The sequence below is a fragment of the Myotis daubentonii genome, chromosome 4, assembly GCF_963259705.1.
Source record: "Myotis daubentonii chromosome 4, mMyoDau2.1, whole genome shotgun sequence".
NCBI lineage: Eukaryota > Metazoa > Chordata > Mammalia > Chiroptera > Vespertilionidae > Myotis > Myotis daubentonii.
Window position 1 is genome coordinate 63,519,306 of NC_081843.1, and position 16,418 is coordinate 63,535,723.

General features: G+C 42.6%; 2 protein-coding genes across 10 annotated transcripts in view; both read left to right on the forward strand.

Moving 5' to 3' along the window:
- ARB2A (ARB2 cotranscriptional regulator A) overlaps nt 1-16,418 on the forward strand; it is a 381,447-nt gene that overhangs the window by 267,353 nt on the left and 97,676 nt on the right. Inside the window, exon 11 of one of the 9 annotated variants that reach the window (XM_059694110.1) lies at nt 937-959. The exons of the other annotated variants lie outside the window; for them this stretch is intronic. Within the exon in view, the coding sequence (XP_059550093.1) occupies nt 937-944 (8 nt within the window). The 3' untranslated portion in view covers nt 945-959. Of the gene's footprint in view, nt 1-936; nt 960-16,418 lie in introns of those variants that run through there. 9 annotated transcript variants of the gene reach the window in all.
- POU5F2 (POU domain class 5, transcription factor 2) lies at nt 11,562-16,001 on the forward strand. The gene has a single exon (XM_059694099.1). It carries the CDS (start codon nt 14,898-14,900, stop codon nt 15,915-15,917), a length of 1,020 nt encoding a protein of 339 aa, XP_059550082.1. The 5' UTR covers nt 11,562-14,897; the 3' UTR covers nt 15,918-16,001.

Genomic DNA, 16,418 nt, shown 5'->3' on the forward strand with positions numbered 1-16,418 from the left:
CCTAAACTGTCAAGCCTTATTTCCCCTCCAGAAAAGACAGTGGGAAATTAGTAATTTCTAGGTGAATTTGAATTGTAGAAAACCTGCTAATGTAACCCTAGTTTCATCCAGATTGACTGTTTACATTGACTAAACTTACTGAATATTTGCTAAATATTCACTTCACTTTATTGCTGAAAATATGTCTTGAGAAAATGACACTAAGGAGTTGTATCTCTTCTTTGTTAGTGAATAATCACTTCCTTCTAAAGATAGCAATGAAAAATCTACAGTAATTGCTTCTAGAATGTGGTGTCATTCAGAATGTATAGACAAGTTGAGTTGTCTAATATGTTTTTAGACTCAGCTCAAGTTAATTAGGTAATTGAAAATCTATACTTTGCCTTACAAACAGACCTTAAAAGTCAGGGCATATTAGCATATATGACACTGTCTCACTTTTTGACTCCATGTACTGTACAAGAATTGTTGCATTCATTCAAAGGATAGATAGTTTAATCCTTTAAATGATGCTTTCAGTAAATAAATAGTACTTCTCAGGCAGTTTTTGTTCTTTACTCTAGAATTGGCCTTGTAGCTGTTATTCATCAGTTAGCTTCCCTATTCATTGTTCTATGCTACCTAATAATTATTAGTTAATTTAAGGGATAAGTGTTCTAAAAGTTGACCACCAGAAATTCTTGTGCTTTCAGTGAATCATTCATGATAATTAATTGGAATCAGGAATTCCGGGGATTTAAAGAATCATTTAAAATAACCTATCTAAATTCTATATGGTATTTATGTAGATCACCAATATTTGCATACTTAATCAGGTCCAGTGTGATCCCGTGATTTTGACTCTCAGTTTTCCAATAATCACAGTGAATATAAGTAGTTTCATTCCAGAAATCTCACTTTTAAAAAAATTAAAAATAGCCACCATGTTTTTTACAGCTTTCTGAACCAATTTGTGAAAATCCTTCGAAGAATTTGGCAGTAAAGGTGGCAATCTCCTTTTACTGAGCTAACTCTTCCATTTAAAGATAAAAAATTGTAAGACTAATTATTTTTTGAATGCTTTGGGATACATAATTGAATAATATGAATTTGTATTTGTACTTGAAAGTTATGTTATGAATTAATTTGGAAGAGCTGTTACTTTTACTGTCCCCATAGCAGTGTCTCATGGCTCTTAATGCTATGTTCCTAATTGTTGAAAAAGTAAGTTGAGGATCACTGGTACCTAAGACAGAAACTTTTGTTCTTTTTACCATAAGTATTGGTCTCCTTGCCATGGTTGTGCTTCACTTGTCCTCTATTTCTCTACCTCTGTGTCAAGTTCTGTCTGGGTCACTGCTCTTAATGGCTTTCCGTGTGTGTGTGTGTGTGTGTGTGTGTGTGTGTGTGTGTGTGTGTATTTCCCTTCTCTCTCTCTCTCTCTCTCTCTCTCTCTCTCTCTCTCTCTCTCTCTCTCTCTGTGTGTGTGTGTGTGTGTCATCTGGTCTAGTCTCTGTGTATGACTCTTACAGTTTTTGTCTACTGTGTCCTCCTGACTTCAGTCTCCCCACCTAGGGATTCCTATAGCCCCTGGCATCACATCTCCCCCAGCCCACAGTCTCTGCCTGTGCCTGCCTGACCTGTGGTGTTCACTGAGTCCACTGAGCTTTACTTCTCTTTGACTATGGGATACATGCCACCCTCAAGTCACAAGGTCTCTTCTCTTGACATATTCCCTGTCTGCTCCCACCTATACCCTACCCTCCCTGCCAGCTCTGTCCTGTCACTGAGAGACATCAAATCACCAGAGATAATGTATCTGCTGGCAAAAATAACCCAAAAGAAATCTCATCAGAGAAATTGCATTGCTTTCTAGACATGATTCACAACATCTAAAATAAATACTTTGGTATGAAGTGAAAATTCAAAATGAACATTAGACACCATGGATAGGCCAAATATGTTCTATTTATAAAATCCCAAGATGTTCTAAGTTGATTATCAGCACTTTAAAAGAAGGGGTATTTTTTAAGGTTTTGTTTCATCATACTCTTTTCTTTTTCAATATATTTTTATTGATTTCAGAGAGGAAGGAAGAGGGAGAGAGAGATAGAAACATCAATGATGACAGAGAATCATTGATGGGCTGCCTCCTCCACCCCCCCCCCCCGCCCCCCACTGGGGATCGATCCTGCAACCTGGGCATGTGCCCTTGACCAGAATCAAACCTGGGACCTTTCAGTCTGCAGGCCTACGCTCTATCCACTGAACCAGACCAGCTAGGGCTATTTCATCATATTCTTAAAATATAATCTTACTTTAAAGGAAAATAGTTATATTTAATTATAAATTTTGAGAGATAATTTGTTTGACTAGTGACTTCAGTTTTTAGTCATCAAAGTGGATTTAACTAATATATCATGTGCAAATATTCTTTGAGAATTGGTACTAGTATTTCTGTCCATATTGTCTGTTAATATCCCCTTCAGTCATACATATCTCACCTCAAGTATTCAATATGTTATACTAATAAATAAAGTAATCATGTACCAGCTAGTTTACAGATATTTTGAAAAATCTCATGGCACAATCCTTGACAGATTTCAGTTATATTACAGAATTTTATAATTTCTAAAATACTGTAGAAGTTGTTGAAAATTTGGGCAAAGACACATGAACATAATTTTAAGTTTGTGTAACAATGATTTCTATAAATGAGGCTATTATAAGAAACTCTAAATTAAATTTTCACCTTCATTCCATGTTATTATGTTTTACTTTAAATATATGTTCCAGATGAATATGTTACTTTTCATTTCAAACTCCATAATCAACATTTATGATGAAGAGCTTTAGATTTATCATGACCGTGGGAAATTTGTATTCTCCCGAATATGTGGAGAATTCTACGATATGGCCAGATAAAGATATACATTCACATTATCTATAAGATGTAGATAATACTAAAACCAACATATTGGGTTTTGTCAGAATTAAGTGAAATAACCTACATAGGACTATTAAAATAGTACTGGGCATATAGTTAGGACTCAAAATATAGGTGGTCCTCACTTTGCAAAGTTCCAGTATATACAAATTTCAGCCACCATAGTTTAGCTAAATAACACCAACTCCCCTGGAAAAAAAGTTCAAATTTCAGTTACCACAACATATTAAGTGTGAATGATTGCATTAAGTACAAATTTCTATCTAAATGGTAGATGGCACATTATGAACAGTGGCCAGTCAGCACTTCTGTCAAAGTCTGTCGCTGACTTACCACTGTATATCTGATATTCAATTCATACACAGATAGCACTAACTTCCATTTTACAAAATGGATGATCAAAAGAGAGACTTGGCCAACAAAGATAAAAGTGCAGGAAAGAAATGAAATGCTGGAAATGAAATTAGAAAGTGTTTGTGACGAAAAAGATGAAGATGTCCCAGAGGAAATGACACTAGCAAAACAAACAAAAACACTTCACATCAAATGAACTCTGAGATATTTCATGACATTGGAAGTGTAAAGGATAAAATGTTGGAAGCTGCTCTGACTTAGGAGTATGATAATTTGCCAAGGCATAGAAAAGATTTGCTTGAACTGTATCATAAGTTATATGACAAGAAGGCAAGCACTGTTAAAACTACTCTTAATAAGATTTTATAAAGAAATAAAGTAACCACGGACATAGATAATAGTGGGGTGAAGGCCTGGGGAGGGGTTTGGAGTGGGGAGTGGGGGCTCAATGGGAGAAACAAAGGGGAACATCTGTAATATTTTCAACAATAAATTTTAAAAAATAAATTAAATTACTGGAAAAGGAAGGGGGATGAAGAAGTACAAATTTCCAGTTATAAAATAAGTCATGGAGATGTAATTTGCAGCATAAGGAATATTGTCAATAATATTGTAATAACTCTTTGATAACAGATAGTTACTAGAGTTACCGTAGTGACCACTTCATAAGGTATATAAATGTTGGATCACTATGTTGTATACATGAAACTAATATAATATTGTATGTCAACTATAATCCTATCTAATAAAAGAGAAAAATGGTAATTGGCGTACGACGATACCCTTTTCATTGGCTAATCAGGGCTATATGCAAATTAACTGCCAACTATGATTGGCAGTTAACTGCCAACTATGATTGACAGTTAACTGACAACAAGATGGCAGCTAATTTGCATATGTAGGCACAATGCAGGGAGGCGAAAGGGAAAGCAGGAAGAAGCCCCCTGCCACTGACAGTGATTGGAAACCCAGGGGGGAGCTAAGAGCTGGGGGGCAGGGCAAAGGCGGCCCTGGGGCCGCCTTTGCCCTGCCCCCCAGCCATGATCGGAGAATCAGGCGCCTTTGCCGCCCTGGCCAGTGATGGCAGGAAGTAGGGGTGGAGCCAGCGATGGGAGCTGGGCACGGTCGAAGCTGGCAGTCCTGGGAGCTAGGGGTCCCTTGCCTGGGCCTAAAGCAGAGCCCACGATCGCGGGGCTGCTGCAGCTGCGGGTCCCCGCTGCCCGGCCGGACGCCTCAGCCAGAGGCCTCAGGCCTGGTCAAGGGGCCGATCCGGTGATTGGTGATCGGAGGGTGATGAGGGTCAACTCCTCTGGCCGAGGCATCAGGCCTGGGTGGGGGGCGGAGCCGGGGATTGGGGGGATATGATGGTCCCCTTGCCAAGGCCTGAAGCCTGGGTCAGAGGCATCAGGCTTGGGCGGGGGGTGGAGCAAGCGATCAGAGGGAGATGGGGGTCCCCTGCCCAGGCATGATTCCTGGGCCAGAGGCCTCAGGCCTGGGCGGGGGCCAGAGCCAGTGATCAGGGGGAGATGGGGGTCCCCTGTCCAAGCCTGACACCTCTGGCGGAGGCGTCAGGCCTGGGCAAGGGGCCGATCCTGCGATCGAGGGTGATGGGGGTCAACGCCTGAGGGCTCCCAGTATGTGAGAGGGGGCAGGCTGGGCTGAGGGACACTCCCCCCCACACACACCCAGTGCACGAATTTCGTGCACCGGGCCCCTAGTCTATACTAATAAAAGGGTAATATGTTAATTAGACCAGGAGACCTTCCGGACAAAGCCATGGTGGCGGGGCCAAGGCAGAGGTGGTTAGGAGCTATCAGGCCAGGAGGGGATGGCAGTTGGGGGTGAGAAGGCCAGCAGGGGGAGGCAGTTGGGGGCGAGCAGGCCGGCTAAGTGGGGGGCAGTTAAGGGTGATCAGGCTGGCAGGGGGGGCAGTTGGGAGTGAGCAGGCCGGCAGCGGGGAGCAGTTGGGGGCAATCAGGCCGATGGGGAGGGCAGTTGGGAGCAAGCAGGCTGGCAAGGTGGCACAGTTAGAGGCTATCAGGCCAGTGGTGGGGGGCAGTTGGGGGCGATCAGGCTGACGGGGGGGCAGTTGGGGGTGAGGAGGCTGGCCGGGGGGCATTGCGGGTGATCAGGCTGGCGGTGGGGAGGCAGTTGGGAGCGAGCAGGCTGGCAAGGGAGGGCAGTTAGGGGCAAGCAGGCTGGGAGTGGTTAGGGGCAATCAGGTAGGCAGGCAGGTGAGCGGTTAGGAGCCAGCGGTATTAGATTGCGAGAGGATGTCCCAGATTGTGGGATTGGGCCCAAACCAGCAGTCGGACATCCCCCAAGGGGTCCCAGATTGGAGAGGGTGCAGGCCGGGCTGAGGGGCACACACACCCCTGCCCCATGCACAAATTTCATGCACCGGGCCACTAGTTAAAAATAAATTTTAAAAAAACTGAAAAAAGAAAATAAAGTATCTTAATTCTCAATGTTTCTAAGTTTTAAATTGTGGTGTACTGAATACAACTATTTTTACTTTTTTATCATTTTCCTATTTATTTTTTGCTGACAGTAAAGGAATTGATAATCTTTTGGCAAAAAAATAAAGACCACAGAACAACCATAGTTTTTCCCATTGATTACTATTATTACATTATTGGTTTCAGCTTGTACAGTCATTTCTATAGTCCCACACTTCTATGCAAAGCAACGCATGGTAGTTATTTTATCCAGCCAGTCGACTACTATATATAGTTTTAGAGAAATTGTTTGTTACTTTTCAATATTTGAGGAAACTTTCTATCATTTCTCTCCTGCTTCTGTCTTTGTATTTTCTATATTATGCAAGTCCTGATTCTAGTGATGTCTCATTATAGAGTAACTCTTGGAGCCTCCCAGTGTATCTTCTACAGAAGAAGTATAGTACTTAAACTTCTCAGTTTTTCTATTCTTCAGTCTCCTCCCTAATTTCTCATTCTCTTAAACCTACTTAAATTCAGCACTGACTCTTTTCCTTTCATTCTTCTTCCTGCTACTGTCCTATTCTTCCCTCTTCTCCCACAACGCCTGTCAGTTCCTTAGTACATTGCCTTCCTTTCAAAATGACACCTCCCTATCACATATTCTTATGAGAAACTTCTTTAAATTCATTGGCTTCTTCCTTTATGTTTCATCTACATTTCTGTCAGTCTTAAAAGACAAATGTTTTCCTTGAATTTAAATTATTACAAGAAATTCTATGTGAGCAAAATGTCAAATTCTAGCTGGAAGTTGACCACATTAATGCTATGATAGGCAACAAAATGAAAATAAATAATGCATATTTTCACTATATACCCTGGTGTACTTCTTGAACCATGTGAATGTATAGTCAAATATTCAGAAAATAGTTAGTAAACCTCACATTAAATAAATAATGATAATTGAAATCTTGGTTTCAGTTTTCCATTGACAATTTGTTTGTTACAATTGCTTCCTAAAGTTCTGAGGCTTTCAGAAGAGGAAACCTTCATCTGTCTGATGTTATTTGCACACACATAGAATGAAGAGCAGCTACTGGGGGCTACATGGATTCTAGGCACATAAATGTGGATTTGGGCATGAGTGTTACTCAGAAGAGAAGCTGATAGCCTGGTTGCATGTCTTTAAGACCTTGAGAATCATAGTGATGTGACTTTGAAAGAGAATTCCATTTTATCAGCTAATTTATTGCCTCATTGTCGAAAGCCAAGGGCTTTGTCAGGTTTAAAATGCTACATGGAGTTTTTAATCTACATATTTAGATGAAGTTACTGTATTGGAACTTGTCATTTTAAGTCTGCTACTGCCTCTTGAATTTTTCATGGTCATTACTGCATGTCATGTTACTGAATGTGTTCTTTTTTTGTTTGTTTTTCCCAAAAAAGATACTAGCATCTCTGTTTCTCTTGCTTCAGTTCATAGTGTCTAAAGGAGATTCCAGGGGAATTCACAGAGGCCCAAAACTTATAATATAATGGCACCAAACTCAATTAATTGGAAATCTAGTTAACAAAAATTAATTCTCTCAGTATCTAAAAGGGTTATCTCCTGTAAACAGAAATTTTAGTCTACTTTTCATTCACTTCTCTGAGCCCATGCTACATCCTGAATTACTGGTTGTATTAGTCATAAGCTTTCAGTACTGTTAAGTGTATTTTACTGTGCAGCATGATAGAAAATTTTCATGTTAAAGCAGTTGTGCATCTCCTGCTCTACAGTGGAAGCGAAGCACAGATTCAAATGTAGAAGTGCGCCCCGATTGCAGTAATCAGTGCAAGAACATCCATAAAGCTTTTAGGTGACTTCAGGGCAAAGTCACCTAAGCCATGTCTTTAAATCTTGCCTGGCATAACAAGAACCTTTAAACCAGCGGTTCTCAACCTTCCTAATGCCGTGACCCTTTCATACAGTTCCTCATGTTGTGGTGACCCCCAATTTCATTGTTACAAATTGAACATAATTAAAGCATAGTGATTAATCACAAAAACAATATGTAATTATATATGTGTTTTCCGATGGTCTTAGGCGACCCCTGTGAAAGGGTTGTTCAACCCCCGAAGGGGTCGCGACCCACAGGTTGATAACCGCTGCTTTAAACTTTGTCTATCTGTGAATATACCTGACTCATCACCATAGTGCCTTTCAACCCACCCCTACTCAACTCAACTGCTCTTCCTGCCTTATGCAGATACTTAAATTCTTCACTTCTGGTGAAGCCATGGGGTTTTTATATTTAATATTACTTCACAGCACCAGAAGTTCATAGCTCATGAATATCACAGATGTATAAAATAAAAGGGAAGATTTTTTTTCTATATACTCTAAATCTCTTTGTGGTCTATGTTGTTGTATCATATATGAGTAAAATGACAAGAAGAATAACAGCAGAAAGTTTTTTTTTCCTCTTAAAAAAGATACTAGTGTCTCTGTTTCTCTTGCTTTTAAAAGTTCTTCAGTCTTTATCTAAAATTAAGAAAATCAAGGAAATTCTACATTGGCAACATTCTAACTTTTCTCTATATATTTTGTAAGAATAAAAGCATGTGGTATCACTGTCCTTTGGCTCCTGCTCCTGTTATCACCTCAGCAGAACAGTGTTAATTTTTATTTACCTTGTGAGTTATCTCATAGAGCAATAAATTACTCTGTTTAATGGCTACATTGACTTGATTAACTCTTTTTTTGTGTTATTACAACTTTAATGTTCTTGTTGTATGTAATTTACCTTCGGGTGTCATTTTTTCTTAACTGCATAACATGTCTTTGATGTCTCACTTTGTCTTACACTGTTTTCTACTTAAAAATCCACACAAAGGATTGATAGTTTAATTACTTCAGTTGTTTTGAAGTAGTTTTAGTGAACTAAATTGTTGTAATGTGTGGTGCTAACTGTCTCACTGAGAGGTGGAAAGTGTCACTCTTCTGTACTCAGCTGCCACAGTTTTACTGAATTCCTGATTTTGCTTCTTAGACTCAGAGAGGGACTTCCCAGTGGCCGGTCTCTGGATCTTGTCTCCTGCCTTTGCCTTCTGTTTTGCCCCTTGATTAATGTGGTTCTTAAGGACCTACACCTGCCCTTTGGTGTCAGTGCTGAGTTTCTAGGGCAGCCGTGGGCAAACTACTGCCTGCAGGCCATTTGAAATGAATAAAACTAAAAAAAAAAAAAGACCATACCCTTTTATGTAACGATGTTTACTTTGAATTTACATTAGTTCACACAAACACTCCATCCATGCTTTTGTTCCGGCCCTCTGGTCCAGTTTAAGAACCCATTGTGGCCCTCGAGTCAAAAAGTTTGCCCACCCCTGTTCTAGGGCCTCTGCAGAGTGGGGGGAACTGTAAAATTAACACCATCACCCTCTCTAACTTTTACACCGTTCTTACATCTGGTCTGCTCTGTTGAGTTAATCACATTAAAAAAGTTGGGCTCTTATGGTGTGTGTGTGTGTGTGTGTGTGTGTGTGTGTGTGTGTGTGTGTGTGTGTGTGTTTGGAGACATATTTCACATATATGTAAAATGAAACTTCACATATATTCTTTTTTTAATTAAATTTATTGGGATGACATTGGTTCTTCGGGTCATATACATTTCAGGTATACATTTTTCTGATACATGACCTGTTACTGCATCGTGTAAAGTCAGTTCACCTTCCGTCACCATATATTTGGCCCCCTTTATCCTTTACTGCCCTTCACCCCTTTTCCTCTGGTAACCACCGTGCTGTTGTCTGTCTGTGTCTGTGAGTTTCAGGGTTTTTTTTCTTTTCTTTTCTTTTTTCTTAAACATTACAAATTCAGTTGAGAAGAGGGAAGGAGGCGGAAGCAGTGGAGAGGGGAGAATAAGTAGAATCCTAGTGTAGGTAGAACTGGGGTGGGGGCCAAGGGGGGCCATTGGGTGTTAAACCCATGGGGTCAGTCCGGACCTGGGTTCAGCAACCTCAGTGGTTGGATGCTGGCTCCAAAAGAATTCAGAGCCAAGACTCCAACTACAAGAGAACATTTACGTATAAAACCACGGACGTGGAAGAAGCAGTTCCTAGGAGAAGTGGGCTTAGAAACAAGTCATAGAGGCAAAGTAAGGCCTTAGACTGAGCTTGGGCGTGAGGAAGCCTGTGGTAATGCCCCTGAGGTAGGAGTGGGGGAGGGGGAGGGGAAGGGCGAGTTTCAGTTTTATATCCCACATGCAAGTGAAATCATATGGTTCTTAGCTTTTTCTAACTGACTTATTTCACTTAGCATAATACTCTCAAGGTCTGTCCATGTTGTCACAAATGGCAGCATTTCATCTTTTCTTATGGCTGAGTAGTATTCCATTGTGTATATGTAGTACATCTTCTTGACAAAGGAGCCAAAAACACACAATGGAGAAAGAACGCCTCTTTAATAAATAATGCTGGGAGAATTGGAAAGCCACATGCAAAAGAATGAAGCTGGACTATAGCTTGTCCCCTTGTACAAAAATTAATTCACATATATTCTTAAGTCCTTTATCTGGAGCATGAGCAACTCTGGGAGAGATGCTTTTGGAGAAATGAGGAAGCAAAGATTACCTTCCAAACCAATGAGATAATTGATCAGCATGATGGAGTAAGTCAAAGCCAGACTTCCCTCACATCAGGTGTTTTATACACTTGCTATGCTAAGAGCATTGAAGATAGCATGTGCATTAGCACGTTTTTACATGACTACAAAATAAATCATATCTGTAATGTCTGTTTGCGAGGTTCCATATTTCCTACATAGAGAGCTAAAACATGAAGCTGCAGCTAACTGTTTAGGGCAGCCAGGGTATCTGAGTGGAAAGGCGGGGAGTTCAAAGGGGTCAGAGATCACTGTGGTCCTAAGAATATGGGCAGAGCTTGCCAAAGAGAGGAGACTTGAGCCAAGCCCTACAAGGATGCTTGTTATTAACCCAGCCTCCACTATTCCCTGCTTCTTAACCGTTAGTGGATCTTGGCAGTTGCTCATGCCGTCTTGGAATAAAGGATAGTTAGGGAGAGCCTAATAATGCATATACTAACACTTGGTGCATTTCTGCTTACAAGTTAACTTCTTTTAATTCCAGGATCCTAATAATAGAAACTGTTAACTTTTCCTTGTGCAAGTGTAGCCATCCTGCTTTCTGACAGTTTCTTTACTCTCCATTTAGATTCTAAATATATGGGGCCTGGGATCCTGTGATTCTTATCCTTACTTCTTAATTCCCTATGGATAAGACTGAGCTGCTTTCTTACATTGTAATCTAATCACTTACTGAGAGGCCTCCGTATTTGTTGAAGGTGATGGATTAGCTTTTCAAGTACCACAGCCCATACAGTGCTGGTTGTCTGGGGCATCCCCATCACCTGCCTTCCCCTGAACTCTATTTCTGTTCCAACCAAATGTGTTCCTGCCTTTTTTCCCAGATCACTCCATTTCCATAGCCCATTAAATATACTTTTAAGGAGATGTCAAGACTTCCCTTAAGAGTATGGGCTTTTACTTGTGACAGCACATATGCATAAACCAGGAGATAGGCACCTTGGCAGATGAAATCTGACCAAGTACAGAGAAAACCTTAATTAAGAGCATCCAAGTTAATTTTAAAACACTTCAAGTCAATATAGCCTTATTTTTTAAATTAGTAAATGGTTTTAGCTACTAAGTTTCAGCTCAGTTAATATAATAAGCTTTCCTCAAGTTCAGTTGAACTTTTGTCCAATTCACTAAAAATATTTTTAGTAAACTGTTGCTTTAGACAACTGAGCTTTTTCTCTGTGGAGCTTTTTTGCAAAGGGGCTGGTTTCCATATGTGGGCCTTAATTTATACAGTTGCTCTCTGTTCTCCTCTTTGTGATCTTTCATTCTGTTCATTCTAGTTGCTTTGTAAGTTTGGAAAAAAAAAATAGTATGTAGGTAGACCTGGAAAGAGTACATATGAGCAAAATTATTCTTAAGCGAAATTTTATATATTGTAAATTATTTTTCATAGACCATCATCTTGAAACTTATCACAAAGAAATATGGAGATCTTTTCACCATTAACACTGCAGAGATTCATTTATTTAACATTAAACTGGCTTCCCACTCTGTGCCAGATGTAGTTCCAGGTGCTGAGGATTTCACAGTGAACCAGACAGACAAGGGCCCTGCTCTTGGCCACACACGTTCTGACTGTAATTGCAGTAGAGATGCAGACAACAAACAAATCATCACATACACAGCCATATCCACAACCTCATTACCTGTAGAGCTGTTGAATTTAGTCTCATGGTGCTAGCCCCCCATCTTGAAAGAGGTGTTTAAGGACCTTATTCTGGTACAGGAGAGAAAGGATGGGAAGGTCAAGTTTCTCATGGTTAAACTGGAGCTAAATGTGATTTACTTTCAGAATTGTAAAGATGAAAACTCATTCATTCATTAAGCAAATCTTTATTGGACAGTATATCAGTCAGGTTTCTATTATGTTCCAGGCTTTATAATAAGGCCCTTAAGTACTTCACACTCTAGTTGGAAAGATGGAGACATAAAATAAATAATTTCAGATAAATGTTATAATGAAAACATATGTCAAAGGGAGAACCACAAAAGCAGTAACTAACTGCCTGGGGGAAGGCTTTATCATACGGTGACCTCTAACCTGTATCTTAAAGGTGACTAGAAATACATGATGCTTCATTTGTTCAGCAAATGTTTACTGAGCACCTTCTGTGAGCCAAGCACAGTTGTAAGCACTGTAGACAGCAGTGAACTAGGCATAGTCCCTGCTCTCTTGGCAGCAGGGAAACAGACAATAAACATATAGACAAACAATTATGTATTAGATGGTAATACTGCTAATGCAAAAAATAAAATAAAAAATAAAGGATACTGAAGGAAACAGGGAGTGATAGATGCTGTTTTAGAGAGTGTGTCTAATGAGATGACATTCGATCAGAAGCCCGAATGACATGAGAGATTGAGACCATGAAGCAGGGGGAAGTCATGTCAGACAGAAGGAACAGCATAAATAAGATGTAATAATCATGAAAGCATGGCATCTTTAGTGCAAAGTGGGATAGTCTCACTGAGCACGCAGTTAGGTGGGGCGCAGGGAGTTGGAGGTGTTTGGTAGTTGAAGCTGGGAAAGAATTGGCAGAGGGAGGCATGGAGAGAAGAAAGGAGGACAAAAGGGAGGGGCCAAATGGTGAAAAGCCACGTGTTCCACACTCAGGAGTTTCATTGTTGATATTGTGGCCTGGGGGAAGAGGGGCTAGATTTTGAAAAAAAATTTAAGAGGAAAATGACATGGTTAGATTTTCATTTGGTCAGGTTTGGTCTGGGTTTTGGCAAATTACTCTAACAGCGGTATGCAAGATAAAGTTGAAAGGAGGTGCAGAGGAAGTTAATTATGATGTTACTAGAGGCCTGATGCACGAATTCGTGCACAGGTGGGGTCCTTCAGCCTGGACGGTGATCGGGGCCAATTGGGGCCATCTTGCCTAGTTCCAATTGGGCCTGCCAACCTGGGGAGGGACCATGGGAGGTTGGCTAGCTGTGGGAGGTTGGCTGTGGGAGCGCACTGACCACCAGGGGGCAGCTCCTGCGTTGAGCCTCTGCCCCCTGGTGGTCGGTGTGCATCATAGCTACCGGCCGGTAATGTGGCCTAAATTAAAACAGTAAGATGAGGCTAGAGTTCAGATGTTTTAGAAGACCTATTAAAGTAAAATTTGATTCCCTACAAAGTATAGGCAAGGTCAAGAACCACTCCTAGGTTTAAGCTTCAATGATGATGCCATTAACCAGCTTAGGGAGCCTTGGAGGAAAGCAGGTGTAGAAGTGCAGATAATGAATTTTATTTGGGGCACTGGGAAATACAGAACTGGACATTAAAAGTCAAGTCTGAAATACAGATTTGGCATTTCATGGAAATTTAAAAAGGAGAAGGAGCAAGAAGAGTAGTCAGCATTGTCCGATACTACACAGAAGTATAGTGGGATACAGATTTTTTTTAAAGCCATCAGATTTGACAGTTGGAATGTCACCAATGATTTCTAGAAGACCAATTTCAGTGGACGTGGTGGCAGAAACACATCATGCTTGAATTGGAGAGTGAACGGGATTGTCCAGCCCAGGTCACTGTCCTCTTAGGAGCTTTGAACTTGATGTTTTTCTTCTCTTCCCCATCCCTCATTGGCTTTTTCCACCCATGCCCTAAGACTGGGTGCCTGAGCTGCAGACATAGTGGAGGGGAAAATATTCTAAGATTCTTGGGTCTCTGATGTGCAAGGAGCCAGGATGAGGGGAACCTGGTGTTGGTGAGTCAGGTATTGCAGGGAGCAGTCAGTGGGGAAGAGCTGGTAAGGCCAGTCCGAGACCTGCCTCCAGAGGGGAAGGGAGATGAAGCACATAGGTCTCCATTATAGGCAGGAATTCTGAACCTGGAAGCCGAAGTAGGATGAGGTGCAAAGGACTTTAAGGGCTGGTGGGAGAAACATGGAATTAGTTGAGAACTTGGCCCCGTGAGAGAGTGGAATCTGGCAAAGTGTGGGGGTGAGGGGTAGAATCTGACAGCAAATTAATGTTAACTGGAAAGTCAGGCAGCGATGTTTAGGTTTCTTGGGACACAGGGCATGGACGTGTGCAAAGGAGAGACTATTGGCAGTGCTGTGACCATAAAGGCAGCATGAGGGGACAGCTAATGAACTGAAGGCCAGTCCCAGCAATACCTGGCATCTAGACGTTTAACAAACGTTTGTGAAGCCAAATGGGGTCGTTCAAATCATGTGGAGGAAAGGAATTAGATACCCGAGTTCTGAAGGGCTGTAAGTAAATACCTAGGTCCCTTCAGGGGTAGGATGGAGGCAGTGACTAAGGAATCCCAGGCAGCTTGGAGGTGCAAAGCTCAGGGAGGGAGTTGGAAGTAAAGTTCAGGGTAGAGGACGCATTTCCTTAACCTTGGAGACCCTAAGACTTAACCGGTGCGTCTATTGGATTTCCCCACCACGGAACACACCCTTGGCCTGTTTCTCTTGCCTGCACTGCCATCTCCACCCTCTGGGGGGCGGGGCTCGAGGGCAAGGCAGGTAGGTGGCTGTTGTGAAGCCTCGAGAGCCACCAGTTCCTACCAGACTTCCTGCGTGGGCTGCGGTTTTACTCCATGGCGGAGCGCAAGCCCTCCCACTTGTCCCCTCAGCCAGTTGGTGGTGGGGGCGGGCCCAGAGGGCCAATGCCAGTGGGTATTGACACTCCAATTTGGTTAAGTGCCCATGCGGCCCCTGGCAGTTTGATGGTCAGGCCGGGTGTCCAGATGGGAATCTCCCCGAGCCCTGAGGTGTGGGCGGTGCCCCTGAATCCCCCGTCATACAGATTGCGGGGCGAGGTGGTGCCCTGCGAGGCCCTGGTCGGAGCTGGCGAGGCGGGGGCCTGGCTGCAGAGCCCTTCAGAAGGCACTCTCCGTGGGCCTCTCAGCGCGCTGCGGTACATCCCGAGGTTGGCGCTGCCCGAGGACCTCTCGGCCGTGGAGAAAGAGATGGAACAGCTGGCCAAGGAGCTGAGAGAGAGGAGGATGACCCTTGGGTACTCGCAGGCCGACGTGGGGTTCGCTGTGGGCGCTCTTTTTGGAAAGGTGCTTAGCCAGACGACCATCTGCCGCTTCGAGGCCCAGCAGCTCAGCCTCGCCAACAGGTGGAAGCTGCGCCCGTTGCTGAGAAAGTGGCTGGAGGAAGTGGATACCAAGAACCTTCTGGGCTTATGCAGAATGGAGATGATCCTGCACCAGGCTCAGAAGTGGAGACGGGCAAGCAGGGAGAGGCGCATCGGAAACAACCTGGAGCAATTCTTCCTGCAGTGCCCGAAACCCACAGCCCAGCAAATGAGCCGCATCGCTGGGCAGCTTCGGCTGCGGAAGGACCTGGTCCAAGTTTGGTTCTATAACCGGAGCAAGATGGGCGGTCTGCCAACTAATGATTTCTGTCCACCGGAGGAGGTGGGGGTTGCCAGGCCTCCTTTCCCAGGGGGAACAGTATGCTTTCCCCTAGCATCCGGGCTCCGTTTTGGTCCCCCCAGCTATGGGGGACCTTACTTTACACCCTTGTACTCCTCAGCCCCTTTCCCTGAGGGAGGCGCCCTCCTCTCTGCCCCCAGCACCACTCCGGGCGCCCCCAGGCTTTCCAACTGAGGGCCTGCCCTTCTGGGGAGAGCCGTGCTGGGAAACATCCCTGGCGCTCCCGTCGGGGCTTCAGCATTAGTTCTGGTTCACTGTCGAAAGAAGCTAAGAATCCATATGTAGGAAGGGGTCATAGGGTGGGAGTAATTTTTAAAAACTTAGGAATGGAAATTGAAGTTTATTCTGCTTTGTGTTTTTCCTTTTGTTTTTACCTAGCATTGGTTTTAAAATACATTACAATACATAGATGGTTCGGATATTTTGTTTCTTTTTTTATTAATTGAATGTTAATTGTGTCTCATTCCTTGTGGTTATTAGTAAACAGGGTTTAGTTTTTATACACAATAATGAGTGAAAAACTCAAGGCACAGTAGACTTTCAGTATACCACTTTTATCAGAACAAGTAAAGCTTCGTGTACACTCAGACACAGAGTCCAGGATATTAGTTCCCTTCAGGGGAAGGTTTGAGGAAGGAATAGAGGGGTACACAGAGCCTACCTGGAGTCCTTAAA

Excerpts from the sequence above, each read along its gene's own strand:
- POU5F2 (XM_059694099.1), top strand. The coding sequence starts at position 14,898 with ATGGCGGAGCGCAAGCCCTCCCACTTGTCCCCTCAGCCAGTTGGTGGT.